The 13,005-nt window shown below is 47.8% G+C and overlaps 1 protein-coding gene across 3 annotated transcripts in view; it reads left to right on the plus strand.

Annotated features, from left to right (window-relative positions):
* DENND4C (DENN domain containing 4C) overlaps nucleotides 1–13,005 on the plus strand; it is a 164,963-nt gene that overhangs the window by 35,031 nt on the left and 116,927 nt on the right. For all 3 annotated transcript variants that reach the window (XM_038770216.1, XM_038770217.1, XM_038770218.1), the window contains exons 4-5: nucleotides 326–395; nucleotides 4,460–4,629. In XM_038770216.1, coding sequence (XP_038626144.1) covers nucleotides 326–395; nucleotides 4,460–4,629 — 240 coding nt within the window. The remainder of the gene's footprint in view (nucleotides 1–325; nucleotides 396–4,459; nucleotides 4,630–13,005) is intronic.

Below are 13,005 nucleotides of genomic sequence, written 5' to 3' on the forward strand. Positions count from 1 at the left end.
CCTCCGACTCCCGAGCCCCGGGCTCTTCCCACCGAGCCACGCCGCTTCTCCGGTAGAATTGACAGTAACGTTTTGGACGTTGGAAATAAACTTTCCTGCGCGTAAGAAAGGTGGTGATCGGCTCCATTTGCCCACCGGAGAATAGAGTTGATTATTTTTTCTCAGCGGTCACGTCGGTGGATTAAAATACCCCGCGGTCCAGGCCCTGCGCGGTTTCACGAGCGTTTAGTACAGTGCTCCGCGCGCGCAGTAAGCGCCCAATCAATACGGCTGAACGAATTTGACCCCGTTACCCGTTTCTGATCTTCTCACTTGTCCTTTTCAGTGGGGCTCCAGTGTGTTTCTGTGTTATAAGAAGTCCGTGCCGGCGTCCAACTCAATCGCCTATAAAGCGGGTAAGTCGTTTGAGAAATCGTCCTCCTGGTGCCGTTCGGAAGGCGTCGTCACATCCATCTTTACGTGTTCGTTAAAAGGCAGCGGGGAGATTTGTCATTAGAAATCTCAAAACTGTCGTTACGTCCCTCTTTACGTGTCCGTTAAAAGGCAGCGGGGAGATTTGTCGTTAGAAATCTCAAAACTGTCGTTACGTCCCTCTCTACGTGGGCGTTAAAAGGCAGCGGGGAGATTTGTCATTAGAAATCTCAAAAATGTCGTTACGTCCCTCTTTACGTGTACGTTAAAAGGCAATGGTGAGATTTGTCATTAAAAATCTCAAAACTGTCATTACGTCCCTCTCTACATGTGTGTTAAAAGGATGTGGGGAGATTTGTCATTAAAAATCTCAAAAGTGTCGTTGCGTCCCTCTTTGCATGTCCGTTAAAGGGCAGCGGTGAGATTTGTCATTAAAAATCTCAAAAATGTCATTACGTCCCTCTCTACGTGTGCGTTAAAAGGCAGTGGGGAGGTTTGTCATTAGAAATCTCAAAAATGTCGTTACGTCCCTCCCTACGTGTGCGTTAAAAGGCAGCGGTGAGATTTGTCATTAAAAATCTCAAAACTGTCGTTACGTCCCTCTTTGCTTGGGTGTTAAAAGGCAGTGGGGAGATTTGTCATTAGAAATCTCAAAAATGTCGTTACGTCCCTCTCTACGTGGGCGTTGAAAGGCAGCGGGGAGATTTGTCATTAGAAATCTCAAAACTGTCGTTACGTCCCTCTTTACGTGTGTATTAAAAGGCAGCCGTGAGATTTGTCATTAAAAATCTCAAAAATGCCGTTACAGCCCTCTTTACGTGGGCGTTAAAAGGCAGCGGTGAGATTTGTCGTTAAAAATCTCAAAAATGTCATTACGTCCCTCTTTGCGTGGGTGTTAAAAGGCAGCGGTGAGATTTGTCATTAAAAATCTCAAAAATATCATTACGTCCCTCTTTACGTGTGCATTAAAAGGCAGCCGTGAGATTTGTCATTAAAAATCTCAAAACTGTCGTTACGTCCCTCTTTACGTGGGCGTTGAAAGGCAGCGGTGAGATTTGTCATTAAAAATCTCAAAAGTGTCGTTACGTCCCTCTCTACGTGGGCGTTAAAAGGCAACGGTGAGATTGGACGTTAAAAATCTCAAAAATGTTGTTACGTCCCTCTCGACGTGTGCGTTAAAAGGCAGCAGGGAGATTTGTCATTAAAAATATCAAAAATGTCATTACGTCCCTCTCTACGTGTGCGTTAAAAGGCAGCGGGGAGATTTGTCATTAAAAATCTTAAAAATGTCGTTACGTCCCTCTCTACGTGTGCGTTAAAAGGCAGCGGTGAGATTTGTCATTAAAAATCTCAAAAATGTCGTTACGTCCCTCTTTACGTGGGCGTTAAAAGGCAGCGGGGAGATTTGTTATTAGAAATCTCAAAACTGTCGTTATGTCCTTCTTTACGTGTGTATTAAAAGGCAGCCGTGAGATTTGTCGTTAAAAATCTCAATAGTGTCGTTACGTCCCTCTCTACGTGTCTGTTAAAAGGCAGCGGTGAGAATTGTCATTAAAAATCTCAAAAATGTCGTTACAGCCCTCTTTACGTGGGCGTTAAAAGGCAGCGGTGAGCTTTTCGTGGGCGTTAAAGGGCAGCGGGGAGATTTGTCATTAAAAATCTCAAAACTGTCGTTACGTCCCTCTTTACGGGGGCGTTAAAAGGCAGCGGGGAGATTTGTCATTAAAAATCTCAAAAGAAGCCACAGTGGCGTTCCCGAGAGCGGAAGAAATGCCGTTAGCGGCGGAGACCGGGGGGTTAGTCGAGCGTCGTGGTTAGTAATGGCATTTATTCAGCGCTTACTACGTGCCAAGCACTGTACTAAGCGCTGGGGAGCTTACAAGGTGATCAGGCGGTCTCACGGGGGGCCCACCGTCTTCATCCCCATTTTCCAGATGAGGTCACTGAGGCCCAGAGAGGTGAGATGACTCGCCCAAAGTCCCCCAGCTGACAGTCGGCGGAGCCGGGATTCGAACCCGCGACCTCGGGCTCCAAAGCCCGGGCTCTTTCCCACTGAGCCACGTGGCCAGAATGTTATTTTACGGAGGAGAAGGTGATTCCGATCCTCCCGAATTCCTCAGAGCAAAGACGTACTTCGGGCAGGACGGAAAATGCCGATGTTGTTCTCAGGCCAGAGAGATTTATACTAACAAATGGGATAATAATGATAATAATGATGGTATTTGTTAAGCGCTTACTATGTGCCGAGCACTGTTCTAAGCGCTGGGGGGGACACAAGGTGATCGGGCGGTCCCACGTGGGGCTCGCCGTCTTCATCCCCGTTTTCCCGATGAGGTCACTGAGGCGCGGAGAAGCGAAGTGACCCGCCCGAGGTCACGCAGCAGACGTATGGCGGAGCCGGGATTCGAACCCGCGACCTCGGACTCCAAAGCCCGGGCTCTTTCCACTGAGCCCCGCTAGTTCAATCCACTTCGCAGGTGGGAAACTAGTCATTTCAGATTTCAGATAGAGAAGCAGCGTGGCTCGGTGGAAGGGGCCCGGGCTTTGGAGCCCGAGGTCATGGGTTCGAATCCCGGCTCGGCCGATTGTCAGCTGGGTGACTTGGGGCGAGTCACTTGACTTCTCTGGGCCTCAGTTCCCTCATCTGGAAACTGGGGATGAAGACCAGGAGCCCCCATATTTCACATAGGGAAGCAGCGTGGCTCGGTGGAAGGAGCCCGGGCTTTGGAGCCCGAGGTCATGGGTTCGAATCCCGCCTCGGCCGATTGTCAGCTGGGTGACTTGGGGCGAGTCACTTGACTTCTCTGGGCCTCAGTTCCCTCATCTGGAAAATGGGGATGAAGACCGGGAGCCCCCATATTTCACATAGGGAAGCAGCGTGGCTCGGTGGAAGGAGCCCGGGCTCTGGAGCCCGAGGTCATGGGTTCGAATCCCGGCTCGGCCGATTGTCAGCTGGGTGACTTGGGGCGAGTCACTTGACTTCTCTGGGCCTCAGTTCCCTCATCTGGAAAATGGGGATGAAGACCGGGAGCCCCCATATTTCACATAGGGAAGCAGCGTGGCTCGGTGGAAGGAGCCCGGGCTCTGGAGCCCGAGGTCATGGGTTCGAATCCCGGCTCGGCCGATTGTCAGCTGGGTGACTTGGGGCGAGTCACTTGACTTCTCTGGGCCTCAGTTCCCTCATCTGGAAAATGGGGATGAAGACCGGGAGCCCCCATATTTCACATAGGGAAGCAGCGTGGCTCGGTGGAAGGAGCCCGGGCTTTGGAGCCCGAGGTCATGGGTTCGAATCCTGGCTCGGCCGATTGTCAGCTGGGTGACTTGGGGCGAGTCACTTGACTTCTCTGGGCCTCAGTTCCCTCATCTGGAAAATGGGGATGAAGACCGGGAGCCCCCATATTTCACATAGGGAAGCAGCGTGGCTCGGTGGAAGGAGCCCGGGCTTTGGAGCCCGAGGTCATGGGTTCGAATCCCGGCTCGGCCGATTGTCAGCTGGGTGACTTGGGGCGAGTCACTTGACTTCTCTGGGCCGCAGTTCCCTCATCTGGAAACTGGGGATGAAGACCGGGAGCCCCCCGCGGGACCCAGCGCTTAGAACAGTGCTTGGCACATAGTAAGCGCTTCATGAATCATCGTCATCATCATCAATCGTATTTATTGCGCGCTTACTGTGTGCAGAGCACTGTACTAAGCGCTTGGGAAGTCCAAGTTGGTAACATATAGAGACGGTCCCTACCCAGCAGTGGGCTCCCAGTCTGAAACGGGGAGACAGAGAACAAAAGCAAACATACTAACAAAATCAAATAAATAGAATAGATATGTACAAGTAAAATAAATAAATAGAGTAATAAATATGTACAAACATATATACATATATACAGGTGCTGTGGGGGAGGGAAGGAGGTAAGATGGGGGGGATGGAGTGCTCCGCGCATCGGAAGCGCTCAGTAAATGTGATTGAATCGAAAGAATTGTAAAGACGCGACCAGTCGGCATTTTTTTTTTTATTTAGTTCATTTTCCTTTTCCTTTGTTCCTTCTTTCGCCAGGCTTAATTTTCAGATACCCCGAGGACGATTACGAGTCCTTCCCGCTGTCGGAATCCGTACCCCTCTTCTGTCTTCCGATGGGAGCAACCATAGAATGCTGGGATCCTCAAACCAAATACCCGCTTCCCATTTTCTCGACCTTCGTCCTGACCGGTTCGTCCGCGGAAAAGGTAGGCGTTCGAAACCCGGCCCGGGGCTTGGGCAAAAATGGGAACCCCGCGTCCCTTCGACTCATATTCTTCCCCTCCGAGGACGAAACGTGGCCGTTCGGGCTCCGAGATTCCCGAATTCGGCCTCGTCAACGTACGGGACGCTTCACCGTTGAAGAGCCGGAGTGGTTTCTAAACGGTCGGGCGGCGGAAACGAGAGCAGGGAAAATTGTGCGGTGGTTTGTCGGTTTCCCCCCCTCCCCAAATCGTTATTGGGTCGATAAATCAAGATTTTCTCACGGTTTAAAGTCAATCGGCGAATACGCTCGGGCTCGTCTGTTTTAATGTACAGTCTGTTATTTGCGGCGGAGCTAGTATTCCGGGGTGTTTTTTTTTAGAGGTTGTAATGGGCAGTACAGTCTCTCTTAGTTTGTTAATAATAAGAATAAGAATAATGATAATAATAAGAATAATGATAATAATAATGATAAAAATGGCATTTATTAAGCGCCAGAGTGGTTACAGAGCGATCCGGTGGCCCCACGGGGGGCTCCCGGTCTTCAGCCCCAATAATTAAAGTAATAATGGCATTTATTAAGCGCTTCCTACGTGCAAAGCACTGTTCTAAGCGCTGCGGAGGGTCCAGGGAGATCCGGTGGGCCCATGGGGGGCTCACAGTTTTAATCCCCATTTTAATAATAATAATAATAATAGCAATGATAATAATAACGATAAAAATGGCATTTATTAAGCGCCAGAGTGGTTACAGAGCGATCCGGTGGCCCCACGGGGGGCTCCCGGTCTTCATCCCCAATAATAATAGTAATAATGGCATTTATTAAGCGCTTCCTATGTGCAAAGCACTGTTCTAAGCGCTGCGGAGGGTCCAGGGAGATCCGGTGGGCCCATGGGGTGCTCACAGTTTTAATCCCCATTTTAATAATAACAATAATAATAATAATGATGGCATTGATTAAGCGCTTCCTATGTGCAAAGCACTGTTCTAAGCACTGTGGAGGTTCCAGGGAGATCCGGTGGGCCCATGGGGGGCTCACAGTTTTAATCCCCATTTTAATAATAACAATAATAATAATAATGATGGCATTGATTAAGCGCTTCCTACGTGCAAAGCACTGTTCTAAGCGCTGCGGAGGGTCCAGGGAGATCCAGTGGGCCCATGGGGGGCTCACAGTTTTAATCCCCATTTTAATAATAATGATAATAATAATGATAAAAATGGCATTTATTAAGCGCCAGAGTGGTTACAGAGCGATCCGGTGGTCCCACGGGGGGCTCCCGGTCTTCATCCCCAATAATAATAGTAATAATGGCATTTATTAAGCGCTTCTTATGTGCAAAGCACTGTTCTAAGCGCTGAGGAGGGTCCAGGGAGATCCGGTGGGCCCATGGGGGGCTCACAGTTTTAATCCGCATTTTAATAATAATAATAATAATAATAATGATAAAAATGGCATTTATTAAGCGCCAGAGTGGTTACACAGCGATCCGGTGGCAATAATTATAGTAATAATGGCATTTATTAAGCACTTCCTATGTGCAAAGCACTGTTCTAAGCGCTGCGGAGGTCACAAGGAGATCCGCTGGTCCCACGGGGGGCTCACAGTTTTAATCCCCATTTTAATAATAATAATAATGGCATTTATTAAGCGCTTACTGTGTGCAAAGCACTTATGACAGGGCCAAATTTTGATTCTTTTGACGTGATGATGATGATGATGATGATGGCATTTATTAACTGCTTCCAATGTGCAAAGCACTGTTCTAAGCGCTGCGGAGGTTACAAGGAGATCCGGTGATCCCACGGGGGGCTCACAGTTTTAATCCCCATTTTAATAATAACAATAATAATGATGGCATTGATTAAGCGCTTCCTATGTGCAAAGCACTGTTCTGAGCACTGCGGAGGTCACAAGGAGATCCGGTGGGCCCACGGGGGGCTCACAGTTTTAATCCCTGTTTTAATAATAATGCTAATAATAATAATGATGGCATTTATTAAGCGCTTACTATGTGCAAAGCACTTATGACAGGGCCAAATTTTGATTCTTTTGACATGATGTTGATGGCATGTATTAAGCGCTTCCTATGTGCAAAGCACTGTTCTAAGCGCTGCGGAGGTCACAAGGAGATCCGGTGGGCCCACGGGGGGCTCACAGTTTTAATCCCCATTTAAATAATAATAATAATAATAATAAAAAATAATGATGATGGCATTTATTAAGCGCTTCCTATGTGCAAAGCACTGTTCTAAGTGCTGCGGAGGTTCCAAGGAGATCCGGTGGGTCCCCGGGGGGCTCACAGTTTTAATCCCCATTTAAATAATAATAATAATAATGGCATTTATTAAGCACTTCCTATGTGCAGAGCACTTATGACAGGGCCAAATTTTGATTCTTTTGACATGATGATGATGATGGCATTTATTAAGCACTTACTATGTGCAAAACACTGTTCTAAGCACTGCGGAGGGCCTAAGGAGATCCGGTGGGCCCATGGGGGGCTCACAGTTTTAATCCCTGTTTTAATAATAATGCTAATAATAATAATGATGATGGCATTTATTAAGCGCTTCCTATGTGCAAAGCACTGTTCTAAGCGCTGCGGAGGTCACAAGGAGATCTGGTGGTCCCATGGGGGGCTCACAGTTTTAATCCCCATTTAAATAATAATAATAATAATAATAATAATGGCATTTATTAAGCGCTTACTATGTGCAAAGCACTTATGACAGGGCCAAATTTTGATTCTTTTGACATGATGATTATGATGATGATGATGATGATGATGGCATTTATTAAGCGCTTCCTATGTGCAAAGCACTGTTCTAAGCACTGCGGAGGTCACAAGGAGATCCGGTGGGCCCATGGGAGGCTCACAGTTTTAATCCCCATTTTAATAATAATAATAATAATAATAATGATGGCATTTATTAAGCGCTTCCTATGTGCAAAGCACTGTTCTAAGCGCTGTGGAGGTCACAAGGAGATCCGCTGGTCCCACAGGGGGCTCACAGTTTTAATCCCCATTTTAATAATAATAATAATAATAATAATAATAATAATAATAATGGCATTTATTAAGCACTTACTATGTGCAAAGCACTTATGACAGGACCAAATTTTGATTCTTTTGACATGATGATGATGATGGCATTTATTAAGCGCTTCATATGTACCAAGCACTGTTCTAAGCGCTGCGGAGGTTCCAAGGTGATCCGGTAGGCCCACGGGGGGCTCACAGTTTTAATCCCCATTTTAATAATAATAATAATGGCATTTATTAAGCGCTTCCTATGTGCAAAGCACTTATGACAGGGCCAAATTTTGATTCTTTTGACATGATGATGATGATGGCATTTATTAAGCGCTTCCTATGTGCAAAGCACTGTTCTAAGCACTGCGGAGGTCACAAGGAGATCCGGTGGGCCCACGGGGGGCTCACAGTTTTAATCCCCATTTAAATAATATAATAATAATAATGGCATTTATTAAGCACTTACTATGTGCAAATCACTTATGACAGGGCCAAATTTTGATTCTTTTGACATGATGATGATGATGATGGCATTTATTAAGCGCTTCCTATGTGCAAAGCACTGTTCTAAGCGCTGCGGAGGTCACAAGGAGATCCGGTGGGCCCACGGGGGGCTCACAGTTTTAATCCCCATTTAAATAATAATAATAATAATAATGGCATTTATTAAGCGCTTCCCATGTGCAAAGCACTTATGACAGGGCCAAATTTTGATTCTTTTGACATGATGATGATGATGATGATGGCATTTATTAAGTGCTTCCTATGTGCAAAGCACTGTTCTAAGCGCTGTGGAGGTCACAAGGAGATCTGGTGGGCCCACGGGGGGCTCACAGTTTTAATCCCCATTTTAATAATAATAATAATGATAATAACGATGGCATTTATTAAGTGCTTCCTATGTGCAAAGCACTGTTCTGAGCGCTGCGAATTTTACAAGGAGATCCGGTGGGCCCATGGGGGGCTCACAGTTTTAATCCCCATTTTAATAATAATGGCATTTATTAAGTGCTTCCTATGTGCAAAGCACTGTTCTAAGCGCTGCGGAGGTTCCAAGGAGATCTGGTGGTCCCGGGGGGGGTCACAGTTTTAATCCCCATTTTAATAATAATAATAATGATGGCATTTATTAAGCGCTTCCTATGTGCAAAGCCCTGTTCTAAGCGCTGCGGAGGTTCCAGGGAGATCCGGGGGGCTCCCGGGCTCCATCCCCGTTTTCCAGCTGAGGGAACCGAGGCCCAGAGAAATGACTGGCCCGGCTGACAAGGGGCCGAGCCGAGATTCGAACCCGGGCCCCCGGACTCCAAAGCCCGGGCTCTCTCCGCCGAGCCACGCTGCTTCGCCAGCGCGCAAGTTGTGTGTCGGGCGAAATGGCGCAAAGCTGATGTCAAATCGCGAGCCCCCCGTGGAACGGGGACCGGGGTTTGTGTTTGGTTCTTTTTGTGGCATTTGCTAAGCGCTTACTACGTGCCAGGCACTGTACTGAGCGCTGGCGAAGACACGGGCTAATTGGGACACTCTCCTTGCCCCACGGGGGGGGCTCACAGTCCTCACCCCCATTTTTCCGGTGGGGGAACTGAGGCCCAGAAAAGTGAAGCGACTTGCCCGAGGTCCCGCAGCCGACAAGCGGCGATTCGAACCCAGTGCCCTCCGGCCCCCGGGCTCGGGCTCGGTCCGCAAGGGCCCAGCGAGGCGTAATGGGAAGCGGCGTGGCTCAGCGGAAAGCGCCCGGGCTTTGGAGTCCGAGGTCACGGGTTCAAATCCCGGCCCCGCCGACTGTCAGCTGGGTGACTCTGGGCGAGTCACTTCACTTCTCTGGGCCTCAGTTCCCTCATCTGGAAAATGGGGAGGAAGACTGGGAGTCCCCCGTGGGACCACCTGATTCATTCATTCATTCAATCGTATTTATTGAGCGCTTACTGTGTGCAGAGCACTGTACTGAGCGCTTGGGAAGTACAAGTTGGCAATCACCTTGTATCCCCCCAGCACTTAGAACAGTGCTTTGCCCATAGTAAGTGCTCAATAAATGCTATTATTACTATTATTATTATTATTATTATGCAGCATGGCTCAGTGGAAAGAGCCCAGGCTTTGGAGTCTGAGGTCACGGGTTCAAATCCCGGCTCCGCCGACTGTCAGCTGGGTGACTCTGGGCGAGTCACTTCACTTCTCTGGGCCTCAGTTCCCTCATCTGGAAAATGGGGAGGAAGACTGGGAGTCCCCCGTGGGACCACCTGATCACCTTGTATTCCCCCAGTGCTTAGAACAGTGCTTGGCACATAGTAAGCGCTTAATAAATGCTATTATTATTATTATTATTATAGTACAGCGTGGCTCAGTAGAAAGAGCCCGGGCTTTGGAGTCAGAGGTCACGGGTTCAAATTCCAGCTCGGCTGACTGTCAGCTGGGTGACTCTGGGCGAGTCTCTTCACTTCTCTGGGCCTCAGTTCCCTCATCTGGAAAATGGGGATGAAGACTGGGAGTCCCCCGTGGGACCACCTGATGCATTCATTCATTCAATCAATCGTATTTATTGAGCGCTTACTGTGTGCAGAGCACTGTACTGAGCGCTTGGGAAGTACAAGTTGGCAATCACCTTGTATCCCCCCAGCGCTTAGAACAGTGCTATGCCCATAGTAAGCGCTTAATAAATGCTATTATTATTATTATTATTATTGTTCTTAGGCAGCGTGGCTCAGTGGAAAGAGCCTGGGCTTTGGAGTCCGAGGTCACGGGTTCAAATCCCGGCTCCGCCAACTGTCAGCTGGGTGACTCTGGGCAAGTCACTTCACTTCTCTGGGCCTCAGTTCCCTCATCTGGAAAATGGGGAGGAAGACTGGGAGTCCCCCATGGGACCACCTGATCACCTTGTATTCCCCCAGTGCTTAGAACAGGGCTTGGCACATAGTAAGCGCTTAATAAATGCTATTATTATTATTATTATTATTATTATTATTATTATAATACAGCATGGCTCAGTAGAAAGAGCCCGGGCTTTGGAGTCCGAGGTCACGGGTTCAAATCCCGGCCCCGCCGACTGTCAGCTGGGTGACTCTGGGCGAGTCACTTCACTTCTCTGGGCCTCAGTGACCTCATCTGGACAATGGGGATGAAGACTGGGAGTCCCCAGGTGGGACCACCTGATCACCTTGTAAGCTCCCCAGCGCTTAGAGCACATAGTAAGCGCCTAACAAATGCCATCATTGTCATTATTATATACTGTTCTGCAGCTAGCGTTTCCAAATACGAAAGGCTACACAACAAATTGCGTATCCTCGGTGGTGGGGAGGAATAAGGATATTCCATAATAATAATAATAATAATAATAATAATAATAATAGCACAGTACTTGGTACGTAGTATCAAAAGTGCTCTGCCCACAGGAAGCGCTCAATAAATACGATTGAACGAATGAACTTGGGAGGAACAGAGTGTGTTTGTACATATTTATTACTCAATTTATTTCACTTGTACATATTTATTCTATTTATTTTATTTGGTTAATACGTTTTGATTTAGTCGTCTGTCCCCCCCTTCTAGACCACGAGCCCGCCGTCGGGTAGGGACCGGCTCTAGATGTTGCCAACTTGGACTTCCCAAGCGCTTAGTACAGTGCTCTGCACACAGGAAGCGCTCAATAAATACGATTGAACGAATGAACTTGAGAGGAACAGAACGTGTTTGTACCTCTTTATTACTCTATTTATTTTACTTGTACATATTTATTCTATTTATTTTATTTAGTTAATACGTTTTGTTCTGTTGTCTGTCCCCCCCTTCTAGACCGTGAGCCCGCTGTCGGGTAGGGACCGTCTCTCTATGTTGCCAAGCGCTTAGTCCAGTGCTCTGCACACAGGAAGCGCTCAATAAATACGATTGAGTGAATGAGTGAGTGAATGAATGAAATGGTCTTGTCAGTGGCAAGTCCCCCTTCTAGACAGTGAGCCCGCTGTCGGGTAGGGACCGTCTCTCTCTGTTGCCAAGCGCCTAGTACAGTGCTCTGCACACAGGAAGCGCTCAATAAATACGATTGAATGAATGAATGAATGTCTACATTTTTTGCTTTGTTTCGTTGTCTGTCTTCCCCTTCTAGACCGTGAGCCCGCTGTTGGGTAGGGACCGGCTCTCTCTGTTGCCAAGTGCTTAGTCTAGTGCTCTGCACACAGGAAGCGCTCAATAAATACGATTGAATAAATGAATGAATGAATGAATAAAATGGTCTTGTCGGTGGCAAGTCCCCCTTCTAGACCATGAGCCCGCTGTCGGGTCGGGGGACCGTCTCTCGATGTTGCCAAGCGCTCAGTCCAGTGCTCTGCACACAGGAAGCGCTCAATAAATACGATTGAATGAATGAATGAATGAATGAATGAATGAATGAATGAAATGGTCTTGTCAGTGGCAAGTCCCCCTTCTAGACCGTGAGCCCGCTGTCAGGTAGGGACCGTCTCTCTCTGTTGCCAAGCGCTTAGTCCAGTGCTCTGCACACAGGAAGCGCTCAATAAATACGATTGAATGAATGAATGAATGAATAAAATGGTCTTGTCAGTGGCAAGTCCCCCTTCTAGACCATGAGCCCGCTGTCGGGTAGGGACCGTCTCTCTATGTTGCCAAGCGCTTAGTCCAGTGCTCTGCACACAGGAAGCGCTCAATAAATACGACTGAATGAATGAATGAATAAAATGGTCTAGTCAGTGGCAAGTCCCCCTTCTAGACTGTGAGCCCGTTGTCGGGTAGGGACCATCTCTCTATGTTGCCAAGCGCTTAGTCCAGTGCTCTGCACACAGGAAGCGCTCAATAAATACGATTGAATGAATGAATGAATGAATGAATAAAATGGTCTTGTCAGTGGCAAGTCCCCCTTCTAGACCATGAGCCCGCTGTCGGGTCGGGGACCGTCTCTCTATGTTGCCAAGCGCTTAGTCCAGTGCTCTGCACACAGGAAGCGCTCAATAAATACGATTGAATGAATGAATGAATGAATGAAATAGTCTTTTCCATGGCAAGTCCTCCTTCTAGACCGTGAGCCCACTGTCGGGTAGGGACCGTCTCTCTCTGTCGCCAAGCGCTTAGTCCAGTGCTCTGCACACAGGAAGCGCTCAATAAATACGATTGAATGAATGAATGAATGAATGTCTACATTTTTTGCTTTGTTTTGTTGTCCATCTTCCCCTTCTACACTGGGAGCCCGTTGTCGGGTAGGGACCGGCTCTCTATGTTGCCAAGCGCTTAGTCCAGTGCTCTGCACACAGGAAGCGCTCAATAAATACGATTGAATGAATGAATGAATGAATGAAATGGTCTTGTCAGTGGCAGGTCCCCCTTCTAGACCGTGAGCCTGCTGTC

Source organism: Tachyglossus aculeatus, chromosome X3 (genome assembly GCF_015852505.1).
Source record: "Tachyglossus aculeatus isolate mTacAcu1 chromosome X3, mTacAcu1.pri, whole genome shotgun sequence".
NCBI classification, from domain to species: domain Eukaryota; kingdom Metazoa; phylum Chordata; class Mammalia; order Monotremata; family Tachyglossidae; genus Tachyglossus; species Tachyglossus aculeatus.